Raw genomic sequence first — 21,837 nt, forward strand, 5'->3', positions numbered from 1 at the left:
ACAGCTTCTCAGATATTCACTTGGTCCTATCTCATTCAGGCCTAGAGTTCCAGCAAACAGCCTTCGTGACACATCGGTGTGAAGTCCACGGCAGATGCAGGTCCAACAAGCCACCACATGCTGTCGTGTGTCAACATGCCAGAATAGAACGAGAGCAGTCGTCACGAAAGGTAGCTGCCATGTGGAATGAGCGCGACCTGCATATCGTGGCTCCAGATGGATGGTTTCCGTAGACAGCAGAGCTATTCAAAGATTCTTGGATGTTTCTGGGAGCTGATCGAGCACTTGCGATGCTTTCGAGTTGATTTCGGGCTGGACGTCATTGGTGAGCATGCTGCCCAAGTTCCTGGCGGGTAGAGGTCTCAAGGCTGTGCGAGCGTAGCTGTATCCAGCAGAATGGCCAGGAGAGCTAAAAGACATGCTGTCTTGTCAAATGCAGGACGATGCATATAAGGGCAGGACACCCTTACTGATATACTTCTCTCCATCATTCACATCGTCCACAACAACACTCGCTTGCAACACACTCGCTTCTGAAAGCTCACTGCTTCCAAGTCCCTCCATAAACTCTCATCCAAGCTCTTCAGATCATTACCGTCGCTACATTCAAGATGGGCGTTGCAATCACTCCGGCCGACCGCATTACCCTTATCAAGAGGATCAGTCCAGTGCGCCATGAGCCGCATATTCTGATCTGTCCATCAGGCTTCAAGGAAAGTCTGCAGCCCGGACAGGTCGCAGATTGCATCGAGGAAGGAATTCTGAGAGCTCAACCAAAAAGCATTATCAAGAAAGCTCCCATGGTTGATGGTGGTGAAGGCTTTACCGAAGCTCTGGTGGCATCGACGGGCGGAGAGATTCGTCGTCTGGAAGTTACTGGGCCTGTCCGAGAGCCTGTTCCATCGCACTATGGGTTCCTTGGAGGGGTATCGACCAAGACCGCGGTGGTGGAAATGGCGGCAGCAGCAGGACTCAGTCTGGTCCCACGAGGCCGGCGCAATCCGCTTTACACGACCACATTCGGCGTTGGCCAGTTGATCAAGGCCGCTCTGGATGACGGTGCTGAACATATCCTTGTCGGGTGCGGTGACTCTGGCACATGCGATGGCGGTATCGGGATGGCTCAGGCCCTAGGAGCGCGGTTCTTCTCAAGAGATGGTGAAGAAATTCTTCAAGCACTCGGTGGTGCTTCCTTGACAGATCTGGCGAAAGTCGATCTTTCAGGCCTCCATCCACGACTCCAGCATGTCAAAATCGACGTCGCTTGTAACTGGCACAATTTGCTGTGTGGTCCCAAAGGCGTTGCTCGTGTCTTCGGTCCTCAGAAGGGAGCTACTCCAGATGAAGTCGACCAGCTCTCCGCAGCAATGGATGCTGTCGCGCGAGTCGTTAGCAGCGTCAAAGGCAGAGACATCTCCTTCCAACCTGGAATGGGAGCGTCAGGCGGTATGGGTGCCGGGCTGCAGCTCATCGGTGCGACCCTCCACCCGCGCTTCGACATCATCACCAAATTCCTCAACATCAACGATCTTGTTCGCGACTGCGACCTGGTCATCACAGCCGAGGGCGGTATTGACGAGCAGACCCCCAAAGGCAAGATTCCAGGAGAAGTCGCTCGTCTCGCCAAGATTCGAGGTGTCCCCGTCATCGCTCTTGCCGGGACTGTGGGTGTTGGAGCGGAGGTCAACTATGCGGCAGGCATCGACGCATATGCTTCGATCCTCCAGGGCCCGGTCACTTTGCAGATGGCGATTGCGCAGGCAGAGAGGCTTCTGACAGAGGCTTCCGAGGGCGTGATGCGGATGGTGATGGTGGGTTGGTCCTTGAAAAAGGCCATTGCACCGACCGCTGGGAAGGTCAAGGGCGGATCGGAGATTCAGCTGATGGTCAGGCGCGCGAAGACCTTTGGATATTGAACAGGAGGCAGTCGATCGCTTGCAATAATCACCTCAGTAGTTCTGTCACAAATGAATTGGAGTCTAGGGCTCTTCATGTTGTCTTCCTCCTGGACGCGATGTCCTTTGTTGTCTCATCGCCATCGCCATCAGAGTCATTGTTGTGACCACATTCCGTGCATCTTCGGCTCACGCAAGCTGCTGATAGCTTCTACTTCGTTGAATGCGAGTACCAGCATCGGCTCAGTCAACTGGCCGGATACCCTCAGATGATGAGTAGAAGTCTTGATGAGTACTCTCCGACCATGAGCCGTCCCTCGATGAGCCTTCCCTCGGTGATGCTTCCATGCTCAGCCTCGACGTCCGTATACGCCCTTCGACACCGTGAACCGCAGCGACCATGAGCTCCAGCGCTGGCGATGGCGCGTAGCTGTTGAGGTCAAGCATATCCAATGTAGGCCCTGCTCCTGATACGTATCCCGTGCTCTTTCAATCCGTGCTCTTGACGCCCGTAGGTGGCCGGTGAGGCCGCAGCTCGATGTCGACAACGACCTGGCGACAGCGACCCGGCAACAACAACAGCGACAGCGACGACGAACCGCCAGTCGCCGGGGCGCCATCGAGCTCGACGTCCATTCCATCAACAGGCAGGCCAACCTCATCACACGTGATGGAGGTTGGTCGGTCGGTCGGTCAATACCGTCACTCTTCTCCAAGCCACGCCTCGCCGGCGACGACACTGATGAAAAGGATTGTTGTGGTGGTGGGTAGCCATCAAAAATTACGAGACCAAGGCCCCCGAAGGAGACTTGTAGCCACTTCTCACCGCGCTGTGCAATGCAGGAGACGTGGCTAGGTGCAACCCATTCATGAGCGAGCGCACCCTCTCAAGGTAAGTATGGAGAGGAAAGGAAGTGGGTGTCCAGCGGAAATTCGAAAGTACTTAAGCTCAGAAATCGTCCGTGCACGCGCTAGTGAGCAAAGCGGTGCGTGCGTTGTGGGTGCCTGAGGCAGATAATTCGACGACACTTCACTTCACTACGCTGTCTTCTGCTCACTTTGCCACGAACAGGAACTTGAATTTTTTGCAGTTCGAATTTTCGACGCCGAGGCCGTTTCTCTACCTGACCACGGAACTAAATCAAGCGCGCGATGAACAAAGCAAAACATCCTGAATCAACAAAAGACGCAGTCAAAACAGCATCATCTTGCAGGATCTTCGAGTTCCCCCCTCCCCCAACCCTCACTTGCGCCTCGATCTACTGCCTCTCCTCAAGGTAATACCCGTTGCTCGAACCATGAGTAAAGTGGTCTCCATCGCCGTTATACTGATCGAGATTAGTCGCATACCCTGCGCCGTATCCCTGGGTGTAGTAAGTGCAAGTAAAGAGCGGGTTCTCGTCATTCTTGTACGCCACATAAGCGTCGAAAAAGCGGCACTTGCGGTAGTTGGTCGGGTTGCTGGTTTTGGCCGCCTGGCGCTGGTTGTAGTCGCTCTTGGCGTTGCACGCGTCCGCGCAGACCTGTGGGTCGTAGCCTACGCCGGGGAACGTCTGGATGCCCATATCTAAAAGCGAAGGGGGGAAGGTTAGCACATGTCTCAGGCAACAGATAGGGTACCTTCTGCTCTTGGGTATACGTACAGGTGTTTGAACCTTGGGGTGCTTTGATCGTGTATGCGCCGAAGCTGACGGGGCCGGTGAACCCCGCTGGGGTTGGAGGAATGACCGTGTAGGCGTTGGAGCCGGCAATGGATGTGTAGAAGTCTCTGCCGGTGTACTGACCGTCATTGGTGGCTTCGGAAGAGACGAGGGGGTTGCCATAGAAAGCGCACTTGACCAGCGTCTGGGCATCGGAAGTCGGGCACTTGGTCTTGTCGAGATTGACCTTGGGGTTGCGTTCGAAGTAGATGTCGAAGGAGTTGCAGCCTGAGATCGAGGTGCATCTGGCGGCACATTTGTTGGTGTCGTACGTGGTCAAGTCGCTCGTGTAGCCTCTATATGGTTGAGCTTCGGCACTAGCATTCAAGGCTCGCCAGCTCCGGACTTGGTAATAACCGTTCGGGGTTGGTGCATTCAGAGAAGTGGTCTTCCAGTAGTTGAGGCCTTCCCACTGCTCAGAAGAAAGAGTCGACACATCGGGTCCACTGGTGAACTTGGAAGGTTGTTGTTTGCAAGAGCCGCGTTTCGTGAGGCCGCCAGAGACCGCATCTTCAGCAGCAGCATCCGCGATGTCGTCTGTGTTTTCAGGCAATTCAGAGCTTCCGGCTCCGACTGGCGCTGCCACAGGGTCAGGGATTTGCTCTTCGACCTCTTCGTAGGCGGCTATCAGATCTGCTGATTCATTGCCAGTCGCATCGCTGCCGCCGATGGTGACGTCTCCATCGTCTTGGGGCAATGCGACTGCAGCTGCCTGAAGGGCCAAGACTGCCGGGACGAGGAGAAGCGACTTGATGTGCATTTTTATAGGTTGCTTTGAAGATGGAACGAAAAGAGTTTGCCAGTAGGCTAAAACGATGAAGATGCCAGTATTGCACGTGGTTCCGAGGATGGTAGAGTATGAGAGGCAAGCAGCTGCATCAGCCCGCACCTGTGGACTATATACTTCAATGGTGCGCAGCAATGCTCTCGCCTCGTGGCTTGCGTAGAAGCGTCGTATGATCAAGCCCATGGCCTTCCAAGTCTCCTACCAGCCACGAGGTTCCAATGTTGATGAGCTTTGACAGCTCAGATTCAGCTCCCAAGCAGAGGCTGAAGTGTTCGCGTCCATGAGGGCATGTCGCTATGTTCCATGAGAAAGTAGCTAAGACCGCTCCAGCCAGAGACTCGACACATTGGCCATGTCACCAGTCTCATCGAAAGAGGCCAGATGCAGTGGTAGGGAAGCGAAACACCTCACGCCACACGGAGAGTTTTGGCATCCACAAACGCCATACACGGCGACAGCGAGGCCACATGGCACCCATGAGGAGCTGTCTGTCCAGTGCTTCGCGACGCCTCGATCAGGCGAGGACTGCGCCCTGGCGACTGTCGGCGAACACGGAGCGCCATACAAGCCATGTTTAAGAGTCCATAGACTGGCCGTAGGCCGCACAGCTGTGTGTCGCGCCGAAGGTTGCGGCTTGCTACAGGGAAGTCCGATCGGATATTTTGCCTGTGGTCTAGCGAGCTGGCGTCTTGGTATCGGCCGGCTCGTGTCAGTACCATTCGCTTGAGGATCGTTGGGGAGGAGCATCAGCAGCCCGATTCTTGCTGGTACTCGGCTAAGGAAAGTATTGGGGCCTGGCCAGGGAATCTTGCTCAGTATCAAGCCAGCGAGGCGTGGGCTGAGACATAGTCCTAGCCGGAGGTACTGCAGTACCCTGACACTGGCTGACTGATGAAACCATGACAGTGCACGGCGACAGGCCGCCGAGGTTTGTGCTTCCTGATCCGTCATGATCCGTGGCTGCTGAAGTTGGCATTGACCAAGCACCTTGTTGGACTGCAGAAGCCGTCATGGTACATGACTGGCAAAGGTAACCCTACGGGCCAGGGCGCAGTCGCAAGGCTGTAGTGATGAGTACCAGCCACACAATGTTGATTGGCTGCCGGCACATGAAGGTTATGCAGGCGGCAAATGGCCAGATCAAGACGTCGGAACGCCCAGTTGACTTTTCTGGTATTCGTCGTGTATGTGATTCATGCACCGCACCTGCATGAAGCTGTCCCGAACTGTCGGTATGCCGGTTGGTGATTATATCACTTGGCGTACCTTGGCAATGGGCCTGTGGCTTGCTGGAAATGTCCGTGTACCGGCGGCCGAGACTAGCACCATACTGTTTACACTATCAACATGGATTGCATGCAAGCAGCGATAGAGAGCAGGCCCTGGAAGTCAATCTGATGCACCATTGTCCGCCACGTGCGGTCGAACTAGCGTTCCAGATGTTGATAGACCTTTGCCGCATGGCATTAAGTCCTTTTGAGTTTTCTAATCCGGGACGAAGAATAGACGTCGTTGAACATGTTCGCTGATAGTCCACCCTCACACTCGCATGTCCGTGAGCGGTCAGCACACACTCAAGATGTCACATTACATCTCCTCGTCCACAACATACAGCATTGCGGACTCGCATGCCCCAAGCACTCCTGTCACCCCGCTGGAGAGGCCAAATCCATTCGAAAGTCCGTCCAGGTCAAGCGCCAACAGCTGGATCGAAGGAACAAGACAGCACGAGCAAGGCAGCGCAAAGCTCAAATCGGGCGTGGTCGAAGTCGCCGAGGTCAGGAATCTCTACTTCCGTTCTCGCCGCATCAAAAAGGAAGACTTGGAGAGTCCGAAGGCTTTGCAATCCAGCCGAAACAGAAGTGTGTTCCAGAAGCAGACTTGGCTCATCCCATGTCTTGGTATCTTTGTCGGTATCTGCATTACTGGGGTCCTCATTTATTTGGGACTTCAGAGCCAGCATGCGGGAGGCAAATTCTGCCCAATCCTGGACGAGGACTTCTCTTCCGGCCGCCTATCGCCCAACATTTGGACGATTGAGCAGCAAGTGGGCGGCTACGGCAATGGTGCATTCGACCAGACCACGGACGATGCTGACGTTGTCTTTGTCGATGGCGGGTTGCTGCACATTAAGCCTGGGCTACAAGATCAGAAGGTTGTCGAGACAGATGGTGCGACGATCGACCTCGGGTCCAGCTGCACGGGCACTGCCTTCTTCGATTGCTTCGCCCACACGAACGTCACCAATGGTACCATCGTGCCTCCAGTCCGATCTGGAAGAGTGAACACAAAGAAGGGCGTGTCCATCAAGTACGGCAGGGTCGAAGTCACGGCCAAGATGCCCAAAGGTGACTGGCTATGGCCCGCCATTTGGATGTTACCCGTCGATGATGCGTACGGTTCCTGGCCTGCTTCTGGAGAGATTGACATTGCCGAGACACGGGGAAACAACTACTCGTATAATGCCGGGCCCGGTGGTGGGAACGACATGGTCACGAGTGCACTGCATTGGGGCCCGGAGAGCAAGATGGACTCGTATCTGCAGACTTGGAACCAGCTGAGTGCACTGCATTCCGAGTTCGGCGACAAGTTCCATACGTTTGGCCTGGAGTGGACGGATAGGTACATCTACACCTACGTCGACTCGGTCCTGCTGCAGGTGTTGTACGTGCCATTTACGCAGCGCTTCTGGGACCGTGGACACTATCCAGCCAGCAACGCAAACGGCACCTCGCTGCTTGATCCATGGTCGACCACGGGGCGGTTGAGCACGCCGTTCGACCAGAGATTTTATCTGATCTTGAACGTCGCAGTGGGTAAGTCGCCTCTTTGGCCAGTACAACGCGGTCTGATGCTCAAGCTAATGTTTGGCAGGCGGCACCAACGGCTACTTCAAGGACAGTGCCGGGAGTAAGCCGTGGGCGGACGCTTCACCCATCGCTCGGAAGGAGTTCTGGCAGGCTCGCGACCAGTGGTTCCCGACGTGGCAGAAGAATGGCGATATGCAAGTCAAGTCGGTCAAGATGTGGGAGAAGTGTTGATGACGGGCGCATTGTGGATGTCGTCGATGTCATCAATGTCATGGGTGTCATGGGTGTCATGGGTGTCATGTATGTTACGAATATTGGCGATGTCATGAATGTCAGATTTTGGCGATGTGATGAGATTGCCGTCCCTGAGCTTGTTTATCGGGATCAAGTGCCGAAGCCACTATACCTATTTGGGCCATTCTTCCGCGCTCCCACATTTCTATTCCAACGACACGTCTTGAGAAAATCAAGGCTCTACATCGTCACAGCCATGTCCTCATCTCATCCTTGCAATATCTATCGTTGCAATGGTCGCGAAAGTTTTACTCCGTACTGGCTACGTCTGACAGCCGGCGAGGCGGTTTTTCGCGCCCTTACTACTGTGCCACTCACTTGCATACGCCAAGGACGAATGCACTGATCAACTGCTGACAGGCACAACCGATGGCAGCGAAATGCGGTACTCCAAGTGCACCAAATGCCGCCGGGCCAGACGACCGATGCAAGTGTACGCGCGATTCGCAATAGTGCTGTCTCTGCAAGCGCTCATGTACGCCATGCCGCAATCGCGTGCCCATTCGACCGCGGCTGTCCAGGATGTGCCAAGGAAATGCCAAGCTGCCGAGCATCCTTCAATGTTCTCCTTTCGTTGCTTAGGCCAGAAGAAGCACAAGCTCCCTCCTTCCAAGTTCGGACCCAACCCCCAAAATGGGACGACAATCGATCCGGCGCCTTGGACAGTTGCCACGGTAAGTGCCATCTGCATGGCATATCCACCAGTAGCAATACCAAGGCCACCCTCACCTCTCTTACACTAGTGCGTGACTGACCCATGCTTGGCATGAATCCCAAACCCTCACAGTGACCTGTACCTATCTAGAACTCTGCTCTCGGTCGACCACAGTCTTCCACGTTTCGGCAGCCTCAGCCAGCCATATCGAACGCCGTCTGCAATCTACTTGGCTGGGCACCGAGCGACTCTGGATTCTGGATCCCACTCCCTGGTCTCAGTCGCCTCATTGTCGTTCGACTCAGTCCGAGAACGTCGTTCAGTTCCCAAACTTACGGACGCCTCAATGGCCGGCCTGGCTGTGTCAGGCCTGCGCAGCCATGTGCGCCTGGCCCAAGACCGGTGCGGTCTGTCTTTGCTTGTAGCCAAACACGCGAGCTATGGCAACCGGGCTCGCCGCTGAGGCTCTGCCATGATTTGGTGCTCGCATGCTCTTCAAGGTGGTCCTACGACATGTGCCTTGCGTCAAGACTGTTGATATCGCTGCCCATCAACTAGCCTTCTACCAAGTCTCATCCTCCTTGCTGTCCGCCTGTGCAACTCACACCTTCAGCCATGGGACTACGATCATACTTCAGACCAAAGAAAGCGGCGGCAAGCATAGATGAGGACGCTGGCGCGGTCCCAGTGTCATCATCCGCGGCATCTAACAGCGATGTCTCCATGACAAGCAAAGACACCATCTACAACGACAACGTCCAGCGCGACATCATCGTCAGCTACCTATTCCAGAGACAATGCACAAGTATGTGGATCCAGGACGTTGCGGGTACCACCGAAGGCGTCATCCTGAAGCGAACCAACAACGACTTCCTCGCCCTGCCCATCAGCCTCAAAGGCACCATGTTTCAAAAAGCAGTCATGTCGCTCAATACCAAGGTATGTGCAGTATGTTCTGTTATGGTTTGAGCAGACTCGCTGACACATTGCTCCATAGGCTGCAATGACGGTCAAGAGCAGGGTAATTTGCACGATTGTCGACAGCCTGAACCCCGGCGACACAGGCATTCCGATCAAAGACAACCAAAGAATACAGATCGTGGACAATTTCACTGGACTGTCTCGAGCACGCAAGCATCAATATGCGGCGTTTGTGAGGAGTGAAAGCCTCCTGGTTGTTTGGGATGAAGATCCATCTAACCTCATCTCCCGCATTGAATCGATCGAAACAGATCTGCTGCGGGTAGTATGGCGACTTCGAAACCTTGAAAGTGGGTTCGACGAGAAGCTGGCATTGTTATCGCCGGATGCATCCTCTACTGAGCTGGACGAAGAGTCACTGTCAGAGCAAGTGCGACCCACGAAGTACTACTATGCCATCATGTGTGCTTGCAGTCTCTGTCTTTTGACGGTACTGTTCGGGCGCAGGATGCAGAGCATCTTCCAACAAGTGACCGTACTGGGACGGTATGAGTCTCTCGCCTTCATCGCTATAACTCCAATCATGGCAATCCTCACATTGGTCAGTAACTATGCGCTGTCCTCTCAAGCCTACAATAATAAGCTGACAAAGTCTGCAGTTCTTTACCTACGTCGTTGTTGGTACCATCGCACAGCTCGTCGGTCCTGTCAAGCACCTACACGAAAACTCTCAGAACTTCTCTGCTGTTAAAGCCCCACGGCTTCGTTGCGAGGAGCTTCCTCATGTCACAATCCAATGCCCGGTATACAAAGAAGGACTCGACGCTGTTATCAAGCCCACAGTACGCTCTATTCAAAAGGCCATATCGACGTATGAGCTCCAAGGAGGCTCGGCCAGCCTTTTCGTCAACGATGATGGACTTCAAGTCATCTATGAAGAACAGCGCCTCGCACGAACTCAGTTCTATGATGACAATAATATTGGCTGGATAGCACGCCCTGCGCACGATCCCAAAGGCACAGGATTTGAGCGAAGAGGCAAATTCAAAAAGGCATCAAACATGAACTATGCTTTGAACCTCTCCAATCGACTAGAAGAAAGACTCCAAAGCATTGAACGAGACGAGAAGTGGACCTCTGTGGACGAGACCGCTGCCTATGAGCGGACATTGCAAGACATGCTGGCCGAACAACCAGATGACCAACCCAAGGCATGGGCTTCCGGGAACATTCGCATTGGCGACTACATCCTCCTTATCGATTCAGATACGCGGATTCCATCAGACTGTCTGCTAGATGCAGTTTCGGAGATGGAGATATCTCCTACGGTCGCAATCATCCAATTCGCCTCGGGTGTAATGCAAGTTTCACACGACTTCTTTGAGAATGGCATGGCGTTTTTCACCCGGCTTATCTACACGAGCATCCGGTTCGGTGTGGCAGCTGGAGACATTGCGCCATTTGTCGGACACAATGCTATCTTGCGGTGGTCGGCCTTGCAACACGTCGCCTTCGAAGACGAACAGTCTGTGCAACCTGAGCTCTACTGGTCTGAAACTTCAGTATCCGAGGACTTTGACATGGCACTTCGCCTACAGATTCAAGGCTACCAGCTTCGTTACGCATCGTATTTCGGTGACGGCTTTCAAGAAGGCGTATCCCTTACCGTGTACGACGAGATTACTCGCTGGGAGAAGTACGCCTATGGCTGCGACGAACTTATGTTCCACCCACTGAGATTTTGGATCTTTCGAGGCCCATTCACGCCCCTGTTCAGGAAATTTCTTGGCTCCGGTATCCCACTGTGTTCCAAACTCAGCATCATCTCTTACATCGGGACTTACTACGCTCTGGGTTCTGCTTGGGTCATGACCATGACTAATTACATCGCCCTCGGACTGTTCAACGGTTATCTGGATCGATGGTACACCGACAGCTGGCAAATTTTTCTAAGCGTCATTTTTGTGTTCTCTATTGCAGCCAACTTTGGTCTCGCGGTCTCTCGCTACCGGTCTGGAGAAAAGGCGTTTTTCTCTGCTTTGTACGAAAACTTCGCTTGGGCATTGATGTTCGCATGCTTTTTTGGAGGCATCAGTCTGTTCATCAGCCAAGCTTTGCTTTCGCACATGTTTGAAATCAACATGCAGGTGAGTCACAAGTCCCAACAGTACACAACCTGTTCAGTTTCTAACGCTGCTTGAACAGTGGGGCGCGACAGCCAAAGAGGTCACTCGAACCAACTTCTTCAAAGAAGTACCCCAGGTGTTCCGCAAGTTCAAGTGGAGCATGCTGTTCTGCATCTGTGTCATCGTTGGCATGATTATCGTCGCAACGGCGCCTTTCATCCCGTGGTCATGGAACATCAACAACTTCACGGCTATATTTCCGCTGGCACTGTTGGTTTCATGTCACTTGCTGGTTCCCATTGTCTTGAACCCGGGATTGACCGCATTTACATGGTAGAATCTAGTGTTTTGGCCGGAGGGGGAGTTACAATATAGAGGTGTTCTAGCAACTGTTTCTCTCTACAATGGATTACATTGCACCGACGCCGAGCACTCTGCTTGTGGTTTGCGCATCAGCTGCCGACCGCAACATTGCCAAGGCTTTCCATGGAGATATAGGTGCACTTTGCACGTGTATATTGCGCATAAGATAAGAGGAATATGGCCAATCATACTATCAGCACCAAAACAGAGAATGTTCGAGAAGCCGGTCGGTCAAAGTTGCAGAGAATGGCTCTAGCGCTCCAAGACGGCCTGGGCCAACTACAAGACATTGTGACGGGGCTCAGTTCGATGGTGAGCGCCAGCCATCGAACTCATGAGTTTTTTCGACATCAACTTCGCCACGAGGCTGGCTTGGAGGCAGCTTGAGAAACTCGGTAGCTCGTCTACCAAACAGTACAAAAGCGGCTACACCGACTCCTAGAAGTGTGACTAGGGTTTACAAGGGCCCTCAGGCAACGGTCAATAATGGGAATACACCACTAGAACTGGAATAGTCTTGCAGGTCTGCCAGCGCGAGGGTGTCCACGACTGCTACCAGCCAGCCACAAAACCAAACTTCGCACGCGACAGTCTGTCGAACGTACCCAAGTATCGCTCCAGAGAGTTCTGGCCCGGAGCGCTGGCGAATCCGCCAGTTCAAAATAACGCAAACCTAATGCAGTGACGAGGCTTGTAGGGGCTTGAGACGATTCGGGATGCCAAGGCTGCAGGCCAAGACTGTCACACCCGCTTTCGTCCAGCCCGGTCATGCAGTCACTTGTGGCTGAAAGGTTCGGGGAATTTTCAAGCCTCCTGCTGCCCTGCTTCTACCGCCGTGAGATACTTGCGCTCTGGCATGAGTAGCGCACGTAGCTAGACGCCATGGCGAATAGTTCTAGACATTGTGACCGGGACAGCCGATGCCGGCTTTCGGGGTAACAAGGACTGGGCGCCATCTTGCAGGCTCGAGAAGGAAGCGCAGTCGTTGTATGATGGAACTATGTCCAGGTACTCGTTCTTCGAAGCGAGAGCAGTTTGGTGGCTTGGCTGGACTTGCGTTGGAAAATTGAGGCGACCTGAACAGACCTCTCGAAGTGTGGCCAGGCGGCCATGACTGCACTCATGGCTCAGGTAAAAGTACCTTGCCTATGCCTCTGGGCTTGCAGGCATCTACTCACTGTCCAGGAGCATGGCGACCTCAATGTTTGCGATGCTGGCAACTTGCCTGGCATTCCTCTCGTTACCTCAGTCTGCTGTTTCTCTGGGGAAAACAGACACCATCACTTGGTACGATATTCCCCTTTCGCGTGTATGGAAAGCTCGCTAACCTGTGGCCTGAAGGGGAGGCGATACTTCCAGATCCAACTACGAAACGAACCACAATCTCGACCCTCGAACAATTGCCAGCGCCGATTTTGGGAATATCTGGACAGCTAAGCTTCCGGGCAACTTCAATGGGATAGGAGCGGAGCAAGTCTTGTCACAACCTTTGGTTTACACGACTGGCGATGGTATTCAATATGTCTTCGTCGCAACTACGCAGAACAATCTCTACAAGATCAACGCCAAGACTGGAGACATTGTCGAGACTCGCAATATTGGTGTCCCCTTCCTAACTGCAGATCTCGGCAGTAAGTCATGCTTCAAATTGTACATTTGTCTCTGACTGACCGATCTTCCAGACTGCAACGACATTGCTCCAGCAGTGGGTGTATCTGGGACTGGAGTGATTGATCCGTCAACCGGATATTGGTACTTGACCTCTAAGACTTACACTGACGACGTAAGTGTTTGGTGCATGGATTTGTTCAGCTTGCAATGTTTCTGACGTCCCAACAGTTCCAATCTGGCAACTATAGTCCTTCAAATTCGCCAGGTCGACAGAATGGCCGCTACTACTTTCACGCCATCGACACGGCCGACCTTTCTGAAGCACCAAACTTCCCCAGGCCTGTCCACCATACTGTGTTTCGCAACAACCAAAATCGGTGGCTCGTCGCAGGTGACCAACATCAAAGACCAGCTTTGCTGCAAGTGGGAGACTTTATCTACACTGGTTGGGCTTCTCATTGTATTCAGTACAATTACACCGGCGCCATTATTGGATTTCACAAAACGACTGGCGCGATCGTAGAAGCCTATGCAACACAGTAAGCCTTCAAGCTGGACAAGAGAGGTAATCACATACTGACTGTTGTTTCAGAGGTGGTTTGGAACCGAACACTGTCTCTGGTGGCGGAGTCTGGATGAGTGGTGGTGGTTTGGCCTACGACGGGGCAGGAGGCTTATTCTTCTCCACTGGAAATGGCTATGCTTCTCAACTTCCAGCAGATGGCCATCCTGTCCCTGGACGAAACCCGCCCACCGCTTTAGAAGAAGCCGTTGTTCACATGAATGTCAACAGCGACGGCACAATGTCACCAGTGGACTTCTTCATGCCGTGGGAAAAGACGCAGCTCGACGGCGCAGACAAAGATCTTGGTACAACTCCGTTCCAGTTGCTACCGTCTACATTCACGTGTCCAAATTCGAGACGCGTTGGAGTGATCACTGGCAAATCTGGGAAGACATACTTTTTGAATGTCGACAATCTGGGAGGCTACCAACAAGGCGCCAATAGACTGGATGCGGCGATCGCAGTCTTTCAGCACGAGAACTCGGTCTATTCTGCTTCTGGTGTCATGCCTCTGGGCAACTATATCTACGTTAACGTCATAAACTACAAGACGAGGGTGTTTCAGTTCAGCTGCAAAAGCAACGGTGATGGAGCGATTACAGAGATCACCACCGCTGCTGAGAAGAATGCTCAAGCTCTAGGTGTCGGCCACGGCACCACAACTTCACTCGATGGCCGCGCTGGGTCTGGACTGTACTGGACGACCGACGTTGATGGCCAGGATCTCCGAATCTATGATGCCACACCACCAAGTGATGGTAGTCCTTTGAAGCTGGTCAGAGGCTTCAATATACCAGGTCCAGGAAAGTTCGCCAAACCTGCATTCGGCGACTCCAGGGCGTACGTTGGTGCTCGAGGTGCCTTGTATGCGTACGGCTCCCCTGTCAACCTGCCCTTGAACTGCACCTCGCCTGTCGCATTTCCTAAGACTTCTGTCAACGGTACTTCGGATGCGCTCACCATCAACTGTACCGCCATTGTCGCCACCACTGTTACTGCCTTCAACATCTCGGGCAATCCCAACTTCGTCCTCGACAGTTTACCAACGGTGCCGTTCAACGTTGCTGTTGGGAAGTCGTTCTCTTTCCGAGCTCGCTTCTCCCCAGTCCAGATAGGTCCTCTTTCGAGCGACGCAGTCATCTCTACCACGAATCAGGTCGCTGGATCGGCATCCAAGACTCCTGTGACACTGACTGGTACGGCCAACTCGGCTACCGCTCTGTTCGGCATTCAACCAATCACCGTAACATTCAACTCAACCATCGGCGCTGGACCAATTCAGAAGAGCGTCTTCTTCATCAATGACGGCGATGCTGCGTTGAATGTGACCAATGTGCAGTTCTCGACTTCGTCAGAGACAGGTCCATGGATCCAAGCCAACACTACTGGGGATGGTCAACAAGTAGCCCAGTTCACCTTTTCCAACATTCCGTCCACAATCAGTGGCAACAGTCGACAGGCAGTAGGAATCACTTACAATCCGCCGTCTGCCGGCAATCATGTCGTGTTCGTCAAAGTCACCACTGATGGCGGCAGCAAAGTCCTGGATGTATTTGGAACGACTGGCAGTTCACCTGGAGCGCTCTTCGAATTTCAGCGTGCCGATGGTACTGGTTGGGATCAGTACACACCCGGGAAAAACTTCACTTTTGGCAACGTCTTCCCTGGTCAGGTACTCAACCTGGTGATGCGAATCACGAACAATGGCTCGTCAACCGCTTCTCCGCTTGGTCTCACTGTCTCCAAGCCTCCTTTCGGGGTATCAGGGTACCTGCGAGCCGCAAACAGCATCGATCTCGCGGAAGGAACACAGATTCCAGCTGGCCAATCTGCCAATGCCACACTGTTCTGTGCACCGCCGGAGAGGCAAGTCAATACTCCTTCGACCCAAGCTGGGGCTGGATGGAGAATCAACACCAATACGGATCAAGGAGCTGTCGTTCTTACCTTTGACTGCACTGCTGCATCGCCTCAGGTGGGACCTTTGTTCCCGAATGGCACTGCACAAAACACGTACATTGGCTGCTACCAGGACGAAACACCAGGACGGCAGCTCGCCACCCAAGTCTACTACGACGATAACAATAATACGGCCTCTCGATGCATCAGCCAGTGCGCAGCCGGCGGATATAACTTCACGGGTATGATCTTTCGCAGAGAATGCTGGTGCGGAAACGCACTGCCGTTGAGTCGAGGCATCGAGGACGACTGCAACTATCGCTGCACTGGAGACACCAACCACACCTGCGGTGGGGACGGCTCAGCGCACAATCAACATATGATATCGCTTTTCGCGGACACGACTAAATGGGACGGCGTACTCCAAGGGCCTCCGTTGTCATTGACCAAGTCATCTGGCTCGTATCAATACGCTGGATGTTACGCTGAGAGCAACAACGTGAAAACGTTCAACGTCAAGCGCCAAACAAGTGCTCTCAATACCGTGGACAATTGCCGAAAATTCTGTGGCTCTTCGTATCCCCTCTTGGGCCTTCAGTACAGCTCAGAGTGCTACTGCGGATCTGCCATTGCAGCTACCTCTAATCTGACCGACGACTCACAATGCAGCATGACTTGCAAAGGTAACAATAGCCAGTATTGCGGTGGCTCGGCGAGGATGCAAGTCTATCAACTCCCAGGAACGCTACCCACGTCCTCCTCGAGCTCTTCATCGACGGGGACGGCGACTTCAAGTACGACTAGTTCAGCAACAGCACAGCCCTCAGAGACCGATGGGGTATCTACCAGGATTGGCTCATATCAATATCAAGGATGCTACAATGAGGTTCCTCCGAACCGGGCACTAACAGCGAAGGCGAAATACGATGATGACAACATGACCAACAGGTGAGTGCTCCTTGTCGTGCTCTGGCATATGACGCTGACCATTTCTTCTCGCAGGATGTGCGCCGATTTCTGCAGCGGCTCTGTCTACTGGGCGACCGAATATGCACGAGAGTGCTACTGCGGTGATACCCTTGATTCGGGCTCAGTGCTTACGACAGATGGTCGCTGTAGCATGACTTGCAAAGGGAACAGTTCAGAGATCTGCGGCGGCGAGAACGGCCTGACTCTTTTCAAACTTGTGGACAGCAGCAGCAGCTCCAGCAGCAGCTCTTCGACATCAACCACTGCCACAACCTCATCATCCACGTCGCTGACAACTACATCAACACTCTCGACAACATCGACTTCGACTTCGCCATCAGCCACTCCGTTGAAGTGCCCAGACTCGAATGGCACTACGTACGTTTCAAACCAACAGACGTTCCTCATTGAATGCGGCAAAGACTATTCAGGCAACAACTTGAAAACCGTGGGAGTGAGCGACAACAGCCTCAATCAATGCATCGACGCCTGCGCAACAACGACTGGTTGTGTAGGGCTAGCGCTGTCTGGAGCGGCGTGCTACCTCAAGAAGGGAATCGGTGCTCCAGTCTCAAACGGAGTATGGGGAGCTAGAGTTGTGGTCGGATCGACATCTACAACATCCTCGACGACGCTTTCCACAACGACTTCATCGTCTAGCTCTAATTCGGATTCTTCGACGTCGACATCATCAACGACTAGTACCTCCTCCACCGCATCTTCTAGTGTTTCGACTTCGACGACACTGTCTACCAGTACAACCTCGAGCTCGACATCGTCATCGACCACAAGTCAGAGCACATCGTCCAGCACATCGTCCAGCACTTCATCCAGCACTTCATCCAGCACTTTATCCAGCACTTCGTCGAGCTCTACATCGACCACTTCATCAACCACTTCGTCAACCACTTCGTCGACCACTTCGTCGAGCACTTCATCGAGCACTTCATCGAGCACATCGTCGAGCACTTCATCGAGCACTTCGTCCAGCACGTCGTCCAGCACTTCATCGACTACTAGTACATCCTCCACAAGCAGTACATCCTCCACGAGCAGTGTGTCATCGACGAGCACTTCCACAACTATATCCGCATCCACGACCTCATCAACGTCGCTGACCAGCTCTTCGACTTCGACTTCATCTTCGTCGACTCAGACTGGCCCAACAGTAGCACCGACTGCCGGTATATACTATTCACTGGGCTGTTTCCAGGACAAATCAGCCAATCGTGCCTTGACTGAGGTATACACGAACAAGAGCATGACACCCGAACTATGCGCGGCGGAGGCCAAACGTCGCACATACAACTTCATGGGTCTTGAGTACGGGCAAGAATGCTGGATGGGAGACATTCTCAACACCACGAAGAGCCCCTCCCTCGCACAAACAAAATGTAACACTGCATGCCCTGGCGACAACTCAACCCTATGTGGAGCAGGCAGCGCCTTGCAAATGTACCAGGTGAATAGCACATTGATCGTGCCCAAAACGAATGCAACCTCGGGAGTTCCGCTTTCGTGTCCTTCATCCGACGACACTGTATGGACGGCTACAACAGGTGCTCGCTTCAGAATTGAGTGCGGCTGGGATCGGTCCGGAGGAACGTCGAGTGCGGTCACCACGGCCACGTACGAGGATTGTCTCAATGCTTGTGCGAAAACATCAGGGTGTGGAGCTGTGGCGCTCAAAGGGAAGAGCTGCTACCTCAAAACCGGCACTCTAGGGACTGAGGTCAGGAATGACAATATTAGAGGGGCGACATTGCTTACGAAGTGAACGTGATGTAGGATATGTTTCAATAGAGTAGTGATATCTCTTTCTATGTAAATTGCCTCGAGCTCAGATATACCCACCCCATTCTCAGAATCCCGCAGAGTCTTCGCACTGAAGTTGATCGTCCACAGCTTTTGAGAGATCCCTGCCTTGTAGCTGCCTGAGGCATTAAGAGGGGACCACACTTTCTTGGATTCACCTCAACGGCCCGGCGCTTGCTTAGATGTCACCGCAAGTGATGACTTGTTTGAGAGAGCCCACTGTAAATATAGGGTTACGTTCTAGAGATAGCTCTGAATCCTTCGAGAGCTCCACTTTCTACAGGATGCTTCACGCCCTTCACGCACGAGGACAGATTGCTACATCCCGATCGAGTCAACCGTATCGTACGAGGTGGGAAAGTTATAAGAGCCATTGTACTACTGATCGGTGAATACCAACCCAGTCATCGCCCCCGTCAACATGGTCCAACCACCACCCAAGCCCAGCAGCGGTGCTGTCAAGTTCAATCCATTTAACATCCGAACCTCGCCATTCTACTCCCACGTCGCTCATACTAATGGACCGTGTACCATCGTCACGACAGCAGGCCAGATCGGAGCGAGAGCAGATGGCAGTGTCCCCGCAGACCCTGTCGAGCAAATCGAGCAAGCTCTCGAGAATCTCCGAAAATGCTTGGAGGCGGCTGGAGCTGGTGTGCAAGATATCATGAAGCTGACGTACTATATCGTGAACTACGACTCGAAGAACCCACGACATCGTCCGATCTTGATGAAGTTCTTGGGTGATCATCGACCTGGGTCTACGCTTGTTCCTGTGGAGAAGCTGGCGGCGCCTGAGTTTCTTTTCGAGATTGAGGCCACGGCGGCGATTCCACAGTATCCCACAGAGCGAGTCGATGTGGTGGTTGTCGGAGCTGGGTTGAGTGGATTGACGGCAGCTGTTGAACTGCAAAAAGCTGGTCTGTCAGTCAAAGTGCTGGAAGCGAGAGACCGAGTCGGCGGCAAGACATGGTCAAGATCAGTGCAAAGCAGCGTTTGCGATGTCGGGGCAGCATGGATCAACGACACCAATCAATCCAAAATGTACACCTTGGCCAAGCGTTTCGGACTTGATTTGATTATGCAGAACACCAGCGGCAGTATCGTCTGTGACGAAGGTATCGGCTCACACAAGACCCATCCTTACGGACAGCTGAATGCCGACACTACAGACCAGGCTGAGATTGACGATATCCTTCGAATTCGAGATATCTTTGAACAGACCTGTCAAAAAATCGACATCTCCGACCCGGTTGCACAGGACCAGAAACTGCGTACAAAGCTTGATAGCATCACTTTCGAGCAATGGCTCAAATCACTCGGAGCTGGACGAGGAGCTTTGAATGCTCTGAGCGTCGGAACCAGAGCGATGCTAGGCGTCGAGCCTTCTGAGCTGAGTGCGCTGTATTTCCTCGATTATTGCAAATCAGGAGGTGGCTACATGCAGATGCGGTCAGACAGCAAAGATGGTGGACAGTATCTTCGCATCAAGCAAGGCACCCAATCTTTCAGCAACGGTCTGGCAGAGGAGCTGAGTCCAGGGTCTCTTGTCCTCATGTCTCCCGTCCGGAAGATCGAACAAATCCCCGGCGGTGCCAAAGTCGTCTCCGCCAGAGGCGTCTTCGAAGCCTCACGAGTCATCGTATCCGTTCCAACGCCTTTGTACCAAGAAATCGTCTTCGACCCTCCACTACCAGAGAAAGATGCGCTTTCCAAAGCCACCAAGCTCGGAGATTACGGCAAGATGATCGTCTTCTACCGAACACCATGGTGGCGTAAACACGGTCTGACTGGCATGTCTCAGTCATCGCAAGGGCCCTTCGGCGTCACCAGAGATACCAGCGTTCACGATGACGGCCACTATAGCCTAACCTGCTTCATGGTCGGAGGTCCAGCTAGAGATTGGGCATCCCTTTACCCTGAAAAGCGCAAAAATGCTGTTACGCACAAGATCCAGCAGCTCTTCGGAAGCTTCGCGGGTGTTGAGGAGCCTATTCATGTTGAAGAGCAGATTTGGCGGAATGAGCAGTGGAGCCAAGGATGTCCATGCCCCGTCATGGGACCTGGTGATTTTACCAAGTTCCAGCATGTTCTGAGGGCGCCTGCTGGCCGCATACACTTTGTTGGGACGGAGACCGCGTATGAGTGGAAGGGATATATGGAAGGTGCTGTGAGATCTGGCGAAAGGGGTGCACAGGAGGTGCTTCTGAGCTTGAACAAGGCGAAAATGTAGATGGTAGCTCACATATCGCATAGAAATCTCAGCCCAAAACATTTCCTATTTTTTCACGTTCTTCGGCTCCGTCCTCCCAGCACTCTTCCACCTCTGCACATGCAGTAACGGCTGATCCAACCCCTCAATCGCAAAGAACCCGGGCAATTTCTTAATCCTCTCGATCCACGCCAACACCTTCGGATACGGCTCCAGGCTGATATCCCCCATCGGTGCCAACGCCACATACACGAAGACACTGATGTCCGCGATCGTCGGGCGCCCTACGGCGAGCCAGTCGTTATCGGTCAGGTGGCTGTTGAGGACTTTGAGGGAGTAGTTTCCGCGGATTTCGCCCTCTTCGAGGAAGACGTCAAGTTTGGATTGTGGCCATTGTTGATTGTTGCCGAGGCCGTTGTAGGGCCCATTGTAGGAGAGGATGGCCCGGTTCGTGAAGACGCCATACTGGACCCAGCTGTTGGCGAAGGAGAGCTGCAAACAGTAGAGATCAGGACAGGAAGAGATGGAGAATTGCGTGGATACTGTATCGAATCATACCCAATTGATAATCTGCGCCTGCTCATAAAGATCACTTGACCAATACGAAGACGGACCTTGAGCTTTCCCTCCATCGCCCCATTTTCCCGCCAACCACGTTAAGATAGAGCTGGAGTCGTGGAATGTCTTGTCGCCGTCTACAAGACATGGCACTTCCCCGCGAGGATTGATCTTGAGGAACTTTTCTTGATGTTGCTCGTCGGCGAGAAAATCGAGTTCTTCGTGCTTGAGCTCGATGCCGAGAAGCTTCTCCAGCAGCCGGACTTTGTAGCTGTTGCCGGAGCCTACGAAGGTGTAGAGGGTGCCTGCGGACATTGTGGTGGAGGGGATTGGAGCAGTTACGGTCTTGAATGAACTTCATGGCGGCTCTGCTCGGTATCTATAGTTGCTGCCGTCCATGGCACCATACCTCAGCTGCGTGGCATCATGGCTCACCTAGCACTGGCTTGTTGGCGCGGGGGATTGCGAAGAGCTTGACGGGTAGATGAAGCTCGACGAAGTCAATTCGTAGACAGGTGTTGTACTGTGCTGCTGTTGATGAATTGCCATGACAGGTTTTCCGCCCATGAATACTCCAATGAGTCTATTATCTAAGTCAAAAAACAAAGTGGAGCGTTCGGTGTCGAGAATGCATACGGCGTGGTCTTGACGGTTCTT

At 53.2% G+C, this 21,837-nt stretch overlaps 7 protein-coding genes across 7 annotated transcripts; 5 read left to right on the forward strand and 2 right to left on the reverse strand.

Annotated features, from left to right (window-relative positions):
• Positions 1-611: 611 nt before the first annotated feature.
• On the forward strand, positions 612-1,916 carry M409DRAFT_19616 (uncharacterized protein; the record flags this gene model as incomplete). Its single annotated transcript, XM_033805022.1, has 1 exon — positions 612-1,916. One exon carries the CDS (start codon positions 612-614, stop codon positions 1,914-1,916), a length of 1,305 nt encoding a protein of 434 aa, XP_033670890.1.
• Positions 1,917-3,154: 1,238 nt separating this feature from the next.
• Positions 3,155-4,355, reverse strand: M409DRAFT_51780 (uncharacterized protein; the record flags this gene model as incomplete). Its single annotated transcript, XM_033811904.1, has 2 exons — positions 3,155-3,448; positions 3,516-4,355. 2 exons carry the CDS (start codon positions 4,353-4,355, stop codon positions 3,155-3,157), a joined length of 1,134 nt encoding a protein of 377 aa, XP_033670891.1.
• A 1,606-nt stretch (positions 4,356-5,961) lies between these two features.
• On the forward strand, positions 5,962-7,423 carry M409DRAFT_64390 (glycoside hydrolase family 16 protein; the record flags this gene model as incomplete). Its single annotated transcript, XM_033816052.1, has 2 exons — positions 5,962-7,198; positions 7,257-7,423. 2 exons carry the CDS (start codon positions 5,962-5,964, stop codon positions 7,421-7,423), a joined length of 1,404 nt encoding a protein of 467 aa, XP_033670892.1.
• A 1,333-nt stretch (positions 7,424-8,756) lies between these two features.
• On the forward strand, positions 8,757-11,525 carry M409DRAFT_64391 (uncharacterized protein; the record flags this gene model as incomplete). The annotated part of the gene is made up of 4 exons (XM_033816053.1): positions 8,757-9,080; positions 9,139-9,663; positions 9,722-11,209; positions 11,268-11,525. The coding sequence occupies 4 exons, from the start codon at positions 8,757-8,759 to the stop codon at positions 11,523-11,525; spliced, it is 2,595 nt and encodes an 864-aa protein (XP_033670893.1).
• A 1,215-nt stretch (positions 11,526-12,740) lies between these two features.
• On the forward strand, positions 12,741-18,372 carry M409DRAFT_36011 (uncharacterized protein; the record flags this gene model as incomplete). Its single annotated transcript, XM_033810488.1, has 6 exons — positions 12,741-12,838; positions 12,893-13,182; positions 13,234-13,334; positions 13,391-13,629; positions 13,755-15,713; positions 17,652-18,372. 6 exons carry the CDS (start codon positions 12,741-12,743, stop codon positions 18,370-18,372), a joined length of 3,408 nt encoding a protein of 1,135 aa, XP_033670894.1.
• A 459-nt stretch (positions 18,373-18,831) lies between these two features.
• Positions 18,832-20,643, forward strand: M409DRAFT_64393 (uncharacterized protein; the record flags this gene model as incomplete). The annotated part of the gene is made up of 1 exon (XM_033816054.1): positions 18,832-20,643. The coding sequence occupies one exon, from the start codon at positions 18,832-18,834 to the stop codon at positions 20,641-20,643; it is 1,812 nt and encodes a 603-aa protein (XP_033670895.1).
• A 45-nt stretch (positions 20,644-20,688) lies between these two features.
• On the reverse strand, positions 20,689-21,495 carry M409DRAFT_64394 (uncharacterized protein; the record flags this gene model as incomplete). Its single annotated transcript, XM_033816055.1, has 2 exons — positions 20,689-21,114; positions 21,181-21,495. The coding sequence occupies 2 exons, from the start codon at positions 21,493-21,495 to the stop codon at positions 20,689-20,691; spliced, it is 741 nt and encodes a 246-aa protein (XP_033670896.1).
• Positions 21,496-21,837: the final 342 nt, after the last annotated feature.

Source organism: Zasmidium cellare, assembly GCF_010093935.1.
Source record: "Zasmidium cellare ATCC 36951 unplaced genomic scaffold M409scaffold_8, whole genome shotgun sequence".
In the NCBI taxonomy this organism is placed as follows: domain Eukaryota; kingdom Fungi; phylum Ascomycota; class Dothideomycetes; order Mycosphaerellales; family Mycosphaerellaceae; genus Zasmidium; species Zasmidium cellare.